Source organism: Colletotrichum jinshuiense, chromosome 8 (assembly GCF_051148585.1).
Source record: "Colletotrichum jinshuiense chromosome 8, complete sequence".
Classification (NCBI taxonomy): domain Eukaryota; kingdom Fungi; phylum Ascomycota; class Sordariomycetes; order Glomerellales; family Glomerellaceae; genus Colletotrichum; species Colletotrichum jinshuiense.
This window is the reverse complement of record NC_139315.1, coordinates 303,828-317,108: the sequence shown is the minus strand read 5'-3', so window position 1 is coordinate 317,108 and position 13,281 is coordinate 303,828. Positions and strand designations below refer to the sequence as shown.

The 13,281-nt window shown below is 48.1% G+C and overlaps 4 protein-coding genes across 4 annotated transcripts; 1 reads left to right on the top strand and 3 right to left on the bottom strand.

Annotated features, from left to right (window-relative positions):
* Window positions 1-1,713: 1,713 nt before the first annotated feature.
* EsH8_VIII_000092 (uncharacterized protein) lies at window positions 1,714-3,445 on the bottom strand (the record flags this gene model as incomplete). The annotated part of the gene is made up of 4 exons (XM_083269134.1): window positions 1,714-2,582; window positions 2,654-2,691; window positions 3,018-3,106; window positions 3,170-3,445. 4 exons carry the CDS (start codon window positions 3,443-3,445, stop codon window positions 1,714-1,716), a joined length of 1,272 nt encoding a protein of 423 aa, XP_083128902.1.
* Window positions 3,446-3,883: 438 nt separating this feature from the next.
* EsH8_VIII_000091 (ferric reductase family protein) lies at window positions 3,884-5,577 on the bottom strand (the record flags this gene model as incomplete). Its single annotated transcript, XM_083269133.1, has 4 exons — window positions 3,884-4,317; window positions 4,372-5,249; window positions 5,300-5,432; window positions 5,508-5,577. The coding sequence occupies 4 exons, from the start codon at window positions 5,575-5,577 to the stop codon at window positions 3,884-3,886; spliced, it is 1,515 nt and encodes a 504-aa protein (XP_083128901.1).
* Window positions 5,578-7,570: 1,993 nt separating this feature from the next.
* On the bottom strand, window positions 7,571-8,104 carry EsH8_VIII_000090 (uncharacterized protein; the record flags this gene model as incomplete). The annotated part of the gene is made up of 1 exon (XM_083269132.1): window positions 7,571-8,104. One exon carries the CDS (start codon window positions 8,102-8,104, stop codon window positions 7,571-7,573), a length of 534 nt encoding a protein of 177 aa, XP_083128900.1.
* A 4,192-nt stretch (window positions 8,105-12,296) lies between these two features.
* Window positions 12,297-13,049, top strand: EsH8_VIII_000089 (uncharacterized protein; the record flags this gene model as incomplete). The annotated part of the gene is made up of 1 exon (XM_083269131.1): window positions 12,297-13,049. One exon carries the CDS (start codon window positions 12,297-12,299, stop codon window positions 13,047-13,049), a length of 753 nt encoding a protein of 250 aa, XP_083128899.1.
* Window positions 13,050-13,281: the final 232 nt, after the last annotated feature.

The window sequence follows — 13,281 nt, the reverse complement described above, 5'->3', positions numbered from 1 at the left end:
GGATGTATAATAAGTTGAAATATTGACCCCACAACGTTAACACGAAACAGGGGGGGCATTGCAAGTGGTAATGGCTCGTGTATAAGCGCAGTGCAGTCAAGTAGAAGGTAGCTAAAAGGGGCAAGTTTTGGGTTTTAATTTTTCATTCTCGTATTCATGGGAATGTTTCATCTTGTGGATATTCAAGCCCAATGTTTTTCGAACTTTGAGCCTTATACAATGTTAATGGCTAATATTGCACTAATCAATTCTCAGCAAGGCAGTGTCAACACCAATGCTAAAACTAACCCAGTGCATTTTAGCCCTTGGATTTGATCTCCTAGACGTCTCATCGAACGCCCACGCAAAACTGCCGCCGGTTTTCAACCGTGACTCTGTTGAGTTGGTTGCCTCTTGATGATGCATAAGAGATGGCCGTATATGCGCTGTTAAGCTTGATCATTTTTTCATCAACACCAATGCTCATTTCACGTGAGGTCACTAAACAAGTCAAGGAATCTGTAATTCAAGTTAAGTCCAGAATCTCCAGTACAATATAAGATACATCACTTTTCGTCTTTGAAGAGACAGTTTCTCTCGTTGGCGAGTGCCATTAGCGGTAGATCAGTGTCTATGGAAACATTGACATTGTCACTTTTGTGAGTTCTCTCCATCCCTGCTGTGTCAAATTTGTTTAGGCGAACCCTAGGAGGTATAGACCAGGCCATATCTCTGTTAGTTCAGCTATTACTCAACAAGTGATGTTTTGAATCGGCGCCTCTGTTTTCTTGATGAGCCAGGTCATACTTCAAATACTTGGCGTAACGAAGATAGTCGAGGATTATGTAAAGGTGTTGGAGTCTAGTATTTTAACAAATTTGCTTCGGCGAGGGACGCAGTTAAATATCACGAAAAGCGTACGAAACCTAGACTTTCTTGGGAACGGACGAGGTCCATGTCTGCCACCTCATGGATTCCAACCCATCTCTTTATACCATGGAGGAAGCTAGAAACAGAATCATGCTGTTAATATTTCCCGGGCGTATAATGTTTCAGGCCATGCAGGTCTTTTCAATTAGGTCACAGTGCTCTGAATATTACTAATTTGGTTATCAAACAGTCCCAGTGACAATTGTGACATAGAAAGACAGTGGCTTGCTAACAGGACTAGGTTCTCGGTTCTGGAAGTTCACTAATGACCACAGTACGGAGCACTGTAGAAATATTGCGTGGCACTGAAATTTAAGCAAATCAGTATGTTACAGCCCTTCGATGACTTCTAAACAAATTACAATTGTCACAGAAGTATAGAAGAGGTTCTCTGAAGTAAAGATATCGGGAGTCTTGGGATCATAGGAAGGCTTTTCACAAGTAGAAAACAGCAACAAATTCGGACGTGTCTGTCACAGAATAAAATCACCAAAACGTGTTTGTTAGACAAACTTGATTAATAACTTGAGCTTAATGCCCATGGGTATACACCCGGCTTGGTATGCATCTCAAATCGAGTACTTGATGAACAAAACCCAAGCAATAACAATCATGGAGCAAACCAAGGCGATTCCTACCGTGGTAAATACCTTGGAAGGTCGCCGCCCAACAGGCTCTCCAAGCTTTCCTTCCTGCTCCATTTCCATACGCTTCTTATTACCGATGCTGAGAATGCCTGAGAGGTATCTAGGAAAATTTCCGTTAGTAAAACAAGCATCTAATCACAACGTGGCGGACATTGACCTACTTTCTGTCGAGAATTCCATAAAAGAGGCCAAGGCAGAACTCCAGGCCCTTCACAGCCACGAAGAACGCAATGACGCGCTCATATGTGCCTCCGGGGGTGATGTCTTGCAGCCTGCCGGCAATCATGTCGACTATGACGCTTCCACTGTTGTTGAATACCTTCCAGATTCCAAATACAAGGCCAAGTTCGAGTTGGTCCGGTACAATAAGGGGAATGGATGCCAAGAAAGGCAGGGCGTTCATGGTTGATGCTACGGAAGCAATGACCATCGTCCCCAGGGCGTTAGTCTTGGTAAATCCAATGAGGCAGTACACCAGGATCCAAATGGTCGACGTGAGGCTCACAAAGACCATTCGATGGCCGTAGAAGTCGAAAAAGGTGCCAATCAAAGGTGCACAAACGACGGGAATGACTTGTTGCACAGCTGATGTGTAGCCGGCGAGCTGATCGGTCGACCCCCGTGTCTGGGTGATGATGTCCGCGTTGAGACCATTGAACCCGCCGACCACGCCAGCCTGCAGGATCTGGGTACACGCAACCAACCAGAAGAAGCGTGGCACACGCATAAGAGCGCTCCAGTCGGGGAGGGCACTGAACCGACGCACACTTGCGCTTGTATTTACAGTGGCAACTTCATTGTTTCCACCTTGTAGCCGCTCGCGTCGCTTTGCTCCCCTGGCTACTTGCTGGCCTGTGGGCATATGTGTCCACGTTGGCCGGCTCCTGGCCCACCAGACGTAGAAGATGTTCTGCAGTAGGTTTGCGAAGCAAACAATGGCGGGAATCCATAGAGCCCAGCCCCAGAATGACGTAGCATCTCGCATCGGAACAGCAGTGGCCTTAGCGATGAGAACAATGAGCTTTCCTAAAGCGCAGAGAAAGGCGTCAGCACTTTCATGTTAAGTATTCAAGGATGGGTCATGGGCAGAGGTGTACCAATCGACAAGTCCAGGCCGTATACCAGGCCAAGCCCCCTATGCTGGAACCAATGTGCTAAGATCTTCACCATAGCTGTCAGTTATGTACCGCGATAACGACATTCTTAATAATAGGACAAACCTTTGATGTACACGTCTCGATGACAGTACTGCCAAAGCCCATTATGACTCGACCAGTCACCACGAGAGTGAAAGAATCATTGTTTGATCCTGCAGCTGATACTACTGCGCCGATGAAGATGGCAATTGAGCAAGCCATTGAGCCCCTATTCATGGTAAATGTATCAGCAAGCCGTAATAAAATGAAAACATTATAACTCCCTGCATTACAGGATCAGAGGTATATGTCGGAAGAAACTTACCACTCGACGCCATAATGGTCCAGCCCATATCCACCCAAGATTGGAAGGATTGTATTCACGAGTGATGTGGCCGAGGAGATGGCTCCGTACTATGAGCGATCAGTCTTTGTCTCCAATTTTGGAAATGAAATGAAGCATTTGACGATGCTCACCTGGGAATTGTTGATATCGAGCTGCTTTATCAGGGTACTCTTGAGAGGACCAAGGGTGTTTTCGGAGAAGGATGAGCCCCAAGAGAGAGCGACACCGCATACGAGAGCTGTGAGTTTCCACTTCAATGGAAAGTCTTTAAGCTCTTCGGAATCTTCAGAAGGTTGACTGGTAACATCAGCAGTCCGCTTCTCATCAACCTCGTTGTGTGTCGGTATGACGATGTCACTGCCGTCGGCAGCGGGCAAAGGCTGATCAACAGAGTTTCTGGAAGCCATGACGACAGGTAATAAACGCAGCCGATCATACAGGAAGTGTAAAGGAGAAGAAACTTGGAGAAGGGGACACTGAACCGAGAAGACGTCGCACCGACGGGGTATATCAATCTTGCTGATCGATCAGATAAATCCGCCAAGCCCATGGTCGGCAGCGTGGTGCCCCGCACACACGCATCCTGGTATCCACACAGGCGTCTCCAGCTGCAGTGGATACTGGACCAGACCATAGCCCACATACTGTGAGCTAGGGGATCCTTGTCCAAGTGTGGATATCCGAAAATGGATGTCACCACATGGACATTGGGTCCATGATGGCTCCGGGTTTAAAGCCCACCAAACAGTTTTCAAGGGCTTTGTAGACGTCCAACTTTGAGAAGAATATGTAGTTGCCTTTGCAGCTTGTTGTCTAGGCTTTATTTAATTAAAAAAATATCAACTTTAGAAGTCCTCGTAGTGGACGTCTATTCCGAGGCTACGCTTATGCCGCCAGATGTCAGCTGAATCTTTCACAGCATCCATGAGCGATTCTGGCCCGCAGGCCACCATGAGAACTCGTTGGCAGCTTTCAACTGCCCCCATGGTCTCCCCTATTACCACATTTACATCCATTCTCGTGAAGTTCAAGTTGAAAGTTCGCTCAACGGCATCAGAGGCAGTTCCAGTCAGCAGTCTCTCCGTGCTAGCTGTCTCTGATGTGGTCCCATAATTGAAGCCGCCTCTCTGCGAAAGCAGTCCACTTTCTATTCCTTTTTGAATCTCAGATTCAATAGGAGTTGCCATTGTTTCGTCACTGGTGACGTAGACCGTAACGTTTACGGCTGATCCAACCTTCGAAACGTTGTGCAGGTGTCCATAGAACCAACTTAAATGCTCTGCTACATGGTTAAAAAGTCAAATCAAACAGCTTGGAATGTACTGGGACTCACCTATACGTTTAACAGCCCAGACAAACTCAATAGACTGGTGTGCAGGTATATCAGAGTAGTTCAGGATGCGGTTCATGAGACCAAATGTGAATGCCGCTCCGCTTCCTCCAGCAATGAAAATCAGCTTGTCATAGTTTTCTGTGTCAGGAATCGATCCATATGGCCCTTCTACCGATGCCCAAGCAGTACGGCCAGGATGGCGGGCTGCATAGCTGCCCACAGACTTGGTGAAGCCCTGGCGTGACTTCATCACGAGCTCCAAACCAGAAGGTCCATTGCTGACGATTGTGAATGGATGACTCTCATAAAGATGAATCCGAGGAATCCATACATAGCAATGAGACCCTGGCAAAGCTACCTTGGCGCTTGGCTTCTTTAACAATAGCCGCGTTCCTCCGTCTGGAAGAGGGTAGAAGGTAGCGTGGTTGTTGATGAAGTTGTGAGTCGTCCTCGTTGCTCGAATAATACGATCCAGTATCCACATCCCAGCAGTGAATATCATCGTCTGGGGAAGCTTCTTGGCCCAGTTTGGCCTGTGCAGCGCTGTCAATATGACAGCCGCTATAAAACCAACGACATGGCTAATATAGAACATCTCGTAGCCGCGATGTCTTGAAATGCCCATGAGCAAGACAATCATAGCAACGCCAGCGCCCATACCCTCCAAGTTAGCTTCTTCTACGAAAATATACCAACGGCCCTGACGACCGAAATGGATCGTATAGAAGATGGCATGGAGAAGTAATAAGAACACAGCCGTATATCCCACCATACGGTGAATTATATTGAGCTGGATGTGAGAAGCGGTTGCCAAAGTAGCAAGCGGCGTATTCCTCAGTCCAAAGAAGACGCAAAGCGCCATATTCGCCGCACTCATCCTACGGTATGTAAGCCAGGATGTAAATCATGACGTACAATAAACACTTACCATCCAAATCTAGACGCCCAATGGTTCATTTGATAGCTGGCAAGAATGTTTGATGAGAGAATGATGTTGCCGAGAATGTAGACACCAAATAATATGATGAGCCCTAAGGAAGGATACCCAAACCACTCCCAGTCTGCACGACTTTCTAGCTTTCTGTAAACTATTAGTATATTTTCAGCCTGTAGAGTTACCGGGGCTTTGCACGTACCGGAAGACATGAAGACGGGCCCAGCGACTGGAACCTCGTGGTTTTTGAGATGTTTTTGAACGTGGGACATGGTTGCATACTTTACGAAGCCAATAAGCTGCAGAAATGAGTATCAGAAGAATAAAAACAAAAGCAGCGTATATTTTCAAAGCCTTCTCGTTGCTGCGTTGCTTCGGGCTTGGAAGGTTGATGGCCTGCATCGTCGTTGCGGTGTGCATGTGCATTCCAAAAGCGACGTGATGCAGCCGACGCAAAACGGGAGATGAGCATGAGACCTGGTCAGATTGATAAGATGATCATGTGGTTTGATTGATAAGATTACCCAACCTAAAGAAAAAATTCGACTTTGGAGCCCTAGACTACCTTAGCCGATTCCGCAAGACAGGTGTGGGTCCGAACTTGGACAACACTACCAGGGTAGCGTGATATAACTGGGTACCTCCACTGCAACAGGGTTGACGGATTTCTGTTTCTTTCACAGTGAGAGAAAGATCCCTGTAATGACCCCAGAAGACAAGGATACGAGCCACCAAAGACTTCTCACAGTGAGAGAGAAGTCAACGTCAGCTTCCAGTATCAAAGGGCGAACGTAGATCAGACTCCCGATTACGGAGCCTAACCTGCACCTGCAAATGGTACTGCAGCATCAATCTGGTTACACAAACAGTATGCCACGGTTTGTTCGGCAGCTAGCAGCGGGATTCAAACAAACATTTAAATCACACAACTGGATTCTAGCTCTCTATGGCTAGATAATGTCCAAAATCAGACAACTAACTGCATTCGTGGTGTGTTGTCTATATTGCTCGATATTAAAACAGCCTTGGCTCTATAGGTACGGTTTGATTCTTCAAACTTTTCAACACGTAGTTATCCATTTGCCGTAAAGCCAAAACCCCTATCAAGACATTTTTACATCGTCAATCCACCAGAGGACAACCCAGTTAATCACTGCCAAGATACCCAACAGCCAGAGCGGCAGCCCAACAAAGTCGTGGGTGAGGCCCCAGCCGAGCATTACACCTCCCACTGTCGGTCCCATGATACGACCCGCGCTTGAAATGCTGGATGCTAAACCATGCACCGTCCCAAGCAGATTCGGACTCGGTGCACAGTCATTGACAAGCATCATGGTCGCCGGGTTAACAAACGTCCGGGACAAGACATGCATTGTCAACACAGCAGATAAGCACGTCCAGATCAGGACAGCATCGTTGGGAAGCAGAACAAGATATGGCAGAGAAAAGTATGCGACGATGCTGAGTGGCAAAAAGACGCGATACGAGTTCCTGACACCGAGACTACCAATCAGTCTTGGGTAAAGCAGCAGCTGTAGAGGTATTCCAATCATCCCGATTGTTGTGTTGGCTAGTCCCATCTTGTCGCTAGAGAGCCCAAGACCGCCAGTGAAGCGGAATGGAAGGTGAAAGTTGCTGTTCTCCGCTCTAGGGGTCGGTAAAAGGCTAAAAAAGATGGAATTGAACGCCGAAACATGCAATGATTGCAAAAAGCGCTGCAGCATGTTAAGGCACACGGCCCTAGTCAAGATGGCACGCAATGGGGCTCGCGTCTTGTCTTTAGGTTCCGCCGGTTTTGCACCAACCTCTTCGGACTGAAGCTGATCAGTCGAGGTTTGTGGAACATCGTTATATACTGGATCGTAGCCGCCGTAGTCGTGTGAACGGCGTCGCAGGATCGTGCGCATCATCTTCTTGCCGAGCCTGCGTCCAGGATCATTTTGATGCCGCAGTTGCGGGTGAGTCTCGTCGAGACCTAAGATGATGCCAAAAGCTGCAGTGATCAACATAGTAGAACAAAGCAAGTTTGGGAGGGCGTATGGAAAATTCTTCAGCCATTGAACGCCATCAGCGCCGCCTAGCAGTGTGCCTGGCCCGAATATACTTGGTAGTGTATGGACAGGATCCGCAAGAAAACCACTCAGGAGGGGTCCGATGATGACGCCGACGTTGAAGCACATAGGTAGGAGAAGAAATGCTCGAGATTGGTAACTTTGATCATATGAGTATTTCTCCGCGAGTCTTCTTCTAGATTGATCATTTAACTCACCGTTTATCGACAATGATCTCAGAGACCATAGTCCTGAGCACGCCGATATTGCCGTTAAGAGCACCAGCACAGAACCGGAAGAAGAACGCAGCTGTTAGGGAGGTTGAGAATGCCATTCCCAGTGCAGACATGGCCGTGCCGGTAAGGCCGATCACCAAGACGCGCTTGCGGCCCAGGCGAGGGTTGTCCGCAGCATGACCCCACCACATAGATGTGAGGCATTGTGCGGCTGCAAATACGGCAGTGAGGTAACCGGCCTGCTTGGGGATTTCGGAAGGATCGAGGTCCGGATTGAACCACCGTAATTGGTAAAAGAGGTACGACGTTAAAGAACGTTCGCTCAAAGGTTCCGCCAAGCGGGCAAGGACAATGACAGCCAGCTGCCCTTTCCTAGGTATCGACGCCCAAGAGATGACTGGAGACTCAGTTGGATCTGGGAGAGCTTCATTCTCACGCAGAAGAGGCGTTTCCTCAGATGGCTCCGATGTCGAGCTGACCCTATCAGGGTTGTTGGACAATGAGCAGCTCATGGCTGATGGCAAAACAATCTGCTGTGTATTAAAGAGCCCCCGTGGCTATAATGAGGGAACGTGTTGTAGGGTTCACATACGGAGAAAATAAAATGAAACCAAAACTCGCCAACACCTTTCTTAAAAGCCAAAAAGCAGAATCCCCGTCATACCCGGCCCATTATTATAATTATGTTTCCAACCTAGCAGTTCTGAGCAATGACCCCGGTTTTACTCGTAGTGTTCCATCAGATCTGATAAAGGGTTAGACTATCCGTAGTCACTACTGAATCATGGAAACCCCCCCAGGGATCTGGTATTTAACGAGCAACTAAGTGGATCGATGCCATGGGTGAGCCAGAACGGGTCGGGTGTTCGCAGCTCCGAGTGCAGCCGAGAATGAAGAGTGGAGTTCAAAATCTGCTAACTACCGGTAGGAACCCATTCCTCTCTCGCACATGTCTCATTGCGTACGCTCTCGCGCAATGGATACCACATGCCTTTGCAGCTCTATTCAGCTCCTGGCCAATCAATATGATGAGGGCCGAGCCAGGGATTTGATCCCTGCTCTGAACGACCACCTGGAGGATCTGCGCCGCCTCCTTGCCCAGTCCAAGTCACTCTCTCGTGACGTGAAGTATCAAGTCACACCACGTAACCAGCGAACAAACAAAGCTATATTCGTGGATTCTATTGATATTGGAATTACCAATGAGATATACGAACAATTCAAGGAAAATGTCGAGGGATTCTGGGCAGTCTCCGAAAACCGTATCAATACAGAGCTGCGTCGACGACTTGCCTGCGTGGTAATATTCCTCAGGTCGAAGTTGGATGCACAAGTTTTAGTACCTCCCCAAATCGCTCACATTTTTCACAAAAACCAAAACTTTGTGGAGGTTCGAAATTCGGGGAGGAAGTATATCCAGATCGCCAGAAAATTAGGTGGACTCGGATCGATCCTTTGGCTTCCACTGGACATCCCGCCATCAACGTAAGGAGACATGGCCTAATACACAATTGAGAATTTGCAAAATTTGCTTACGACGCACAGTTACGAGAGATATCTAAACATAGATGACGAGGAAGTATTTAACCATTTGCTTTCTCTCGCTCCATCACTCGAAGACTATACAGGCTTTGTGCAACATTTGATTTTAACACAACTACGCGGTTGGTAGCCCCAGATGCAAAAGTTGCCACTGTAGAGTTCTAATGCATGTTTCTAGATCCTTCATTATCATCCTCATATTTGAATCTTTTTGTTGATTACGCTGATTTGATTCCAGCCCCAGACCAGCTGTTGCTTCTGCTTCATGCACTGGGTGGTTCTGACATTCCTGAAATACTTCTGAAATGTGTTCGCTCCCCGCAGCGGCGATGGAACGCCGAAGGAGAAATCGAGAGTACCAGTGCTGCCAAATTCTGTCTCCCCATTGAACTTGTCAACTTCTTATCTGATGATACAGAAGTTTCTCGGGCTGCAGCAAGCCCGTATGTCATCACACGTGTCCTAGACGACGACACCATTGCTTGGTCTCTAAGTCCCGAGTTTACGTTACTCCTTTCTAACGTACTGCTACCTCGAACAACAAATGAACTTGCAGCCACGGCTTTGAAGCTAATATGCTTTGGTTGCCCGCCATGCTACGAGGGCAACATAGGCTGGTATGGCTTAATTCACTCTTCAGAATATGTGTATCACTACTTACATGCAATTGATAGGTCCCCGTCACTCAAGAATTTTATTTGGCCAATACTAGAGAGGCTCACCAAAACTTGTAAAATGCAAGGCTTATTCAGAACCCAAGTTTTGGAGACCGTCCTCTTTTTTGCGGAGAGGGATTCAGTTGCCATGCGTCACGCTGCTGTCAGCCTGGCCAGAAGTCTCCTGCGGAAGTCAATGCCGTACTATCTTCACGCAACTGTTGTGCTCTTTCGCAGCACTCTATATCGCGTTGATGGAGAGTTTGCCAAATCGGAGGCGCATATACGCGAATTCGTGTGGCGAGGCCCGCCTCCAGTTACTCGCAGAGACCATGCACTGCAGGGCCGCCTTCACATTTCTCAGATTGAGAACAAAATCAAGTGTTACGACAACGACGTGCCATCCTTTATGTACAAGTGGGAAGCCAAGCAGCCACTGGCAGCTCTAGACATTGAAGTGACCTTCAGGCTCCAGAGTACGGCAGCACGATTCTTTCAATCTATCGGGGACTTCGATGCAGCCAGGGCCTCCTTAGAACAAATTCTATCCCTTGATACAACCCAACCATTACGAGGCAGTACACGCCGCGTCTTAGTTAGCAGACTTGCCGATATATACTGCGAAATGAAAGAGTATCCAAGGGCCATGGAAATGCTCCAAACAGAGCTCAACAGCATGGAAAAGTCCGAACGCTCACGCCGTGAGTGCAGAAAGCTATTACTAGCTTCGGTAGAGGCAAATATCGGGCTTGGGAGGTTAGGCGTTGCGGAGTCGGCGCTCAAAGAACTGGAAGATGTCGTACCCTTAAGACTGGACAACCTCTATGATCAGCAACTACAAATGCGTGCGCTTCTCGCTGCAGCTCGAATAGCTCACTCTGGACCGGATCATGGCGAGGCTGTGCTACGGTGGGCATTTGCGCTACGAGAGGTTCAGCGCATGTACACTCTCGGGTCAGGAAACGGGTTCACTGCGGCGATAATACATCTGTCCCTGGCTCACGCCCAACTCACTACAGGCGACAGAGATGGCGGCCGGCAATCATGGGCTGTTGGGCTAGAAATCTTGAGAAGTGAGATATGCGAATTTTGGCTCCCGATTGTACCTACTATGTGGCTACAAAAAGTTGCTAGCGAGGTCCACGAAATGCAGGGCTGGGCATTCCACATGATGCTACCTGGCGGAAGACCTAATGTTACTTGGCCCTGATAAATCATTTATTCATGCACGGCCGGCAGGTTTGCATGGCCTATTACTGCCGCTTATACTACAATTTCTATCTCATGTGTGCACATTGTACACGTTATCTACTTGATCGAACTACACTCGTCAAGCCCAGTAGATGAAGCCACTTGAAGCCAGGAAACACAATGTTTCTATCCTAAATTCGATGAAACTGTCACCATCGACGGCTACCTTATAGAATGATGGGTAAGAACTAACAAGGGAAATGTGAGCCCGATATGACAATGATTACGTTAGAACGGAAATTTTTAGCTTCGGATTTGGACGATATTCGGGTATCACCAGTCGCATCCCAAGATGAACTAGGAGAAATAGACAATTAGTTCAAACCCCATTTAGAGTACGCGCTTGGCCCTATGCCTGTTACCGGATATCAACCATGACTATCAAACGGAAAGTCCAACCAGAGGGGACTGGAGTGAAAGAGTTCGAAATTCCAATTAAGAGGGCTCTGGGACGTGTATTCAGGAAATGAGAAATGGAGTTGGCGCAAGACCTGGTTGAAAAATACAAAAAGACAGGAAGAACCAGGCGTTAGTCAAATATATCTAGGAATTCGTGCTTGATTGCTTTTGAATAGTCGACTTTGCTCGCATTGGATTTGAAAATGGTGGCACTTGGACCAGGAAATTACAGCACACGGAGGATGCGAGTCTTGGGGCTTAGGTTGCCAGTTTCGAGTGACCACGCATCCTATTTTTGATACCCCAAGACACGCCTGCCTAACTCAAGCACCATCCCAGCATCACGGATGATATGCGCCGTCGTTGCTACATAATACCAGCCCGGCACTAGACAACGCTAATGGGGAGCTAATATCAATGCCGAGGCGGCACAGCACAGGCACAATAGAGGCTATGCACCGAACAGGAAGGCTAAGAAATGGGATTTCTACAATCAGGGCTCATACTTGAAATCCCATTATCTATATTTTTGTAGGATTGCTGCCTGATAACTTCCCTGCCATCATGTACATGTCATATGACCCCTCTTGTCTTGGCAGTTGAACACAAGAATCAATATAATGCAGGTATAGGCACATTGGCCCCGCCCCTTGGATCGATATCGGCGCCTAGCATTTCTTCCAATTCCTGTCACAGATAAGACGACCGAGATACCTAATTCAGAGCACCATCCTACTTCATCACCCCAGAGCTATATCCCAGCTCTAGCGGCGCGGCTGTCAGACTCCCAACTTTTAGACTTGGCGTGCATTTTGGTTGGCTTATTTCCGAAACTTACGTCCTCTCATCAGTGGCAATGACCCTGCCGGGGCTGCCGCTCGCGCCCAACGACTTCCCTCGGATTCCTTTGGATTTCCGATACCGCCCTGCCGAGCGGGCACCGGATCCAAAGCGCATCGCTACGCTCCATGAAGTGGTCAGGACAGGGTCAAGCAATGAAATCGAGATCGGCCTGATTAATGTGGGTCGCTCGTGCGAATCGAACGCGCTCGCTGTGCTCTTCATGGCGATAGAACCTGACACGGGCAACTCACTCATACACACGGCCGTCGCGGCGCGGCGAATTGATGCGATGGACACCCTTCGGAGATGTTTCAGGGCCGACAACATGATGAAGTTCAAGAAGCTCTTCGACATTTTGTATTGTCATCAGAATCGCGCAGGCAACACGATACTCCATTCTGCAGTGCAGACCGGCGAGCAGGATATCGTCACGGCCGCATTCCGGATTTTTCACGGCGACCATCTCACTGTTGTAGACGACGCCTGGCAGAGATCCTCGCAACCGCCAGCGGCGGAAGATCTGCCGTGGAGCGAGGAGGACGACGATGGCATGCGTATTCCCCATCTCATGTTCCTGCTTAAGCAAAACGCCCACGGCCGGACTGCCGCCGCTGAAGCACGGGCACTTGGTCATGATAATCTCGCAGTGTGGTTAGAGGAAATCCTGCAGCGAAGCGATCCTCAGAGGGAACGGGATAACCCAGATACTGCGCAACTGTGGAGAGAGTTTTGTGCTGATTACTACGGATATGTCGACAGCGAGTAGTCATGTTGAAATTGGGGATAATGGAGCAAGAAAGCACAAATAAGAGTAATGCAAAAAGAAGAAGCCTAAATACAGATGAACCAAGTGGGACCAGAGGTGTAAGATCTCAAGTTGTACATGCTCATACCCAGTTACTTCTTGCATTCAAAGCCACAGCAGTGTCTTAGTCCGAGTATTTTCGCAACCCTCTCCATCTACCACTGCTGACGATTAACTTCGTTTACTTCGTTCC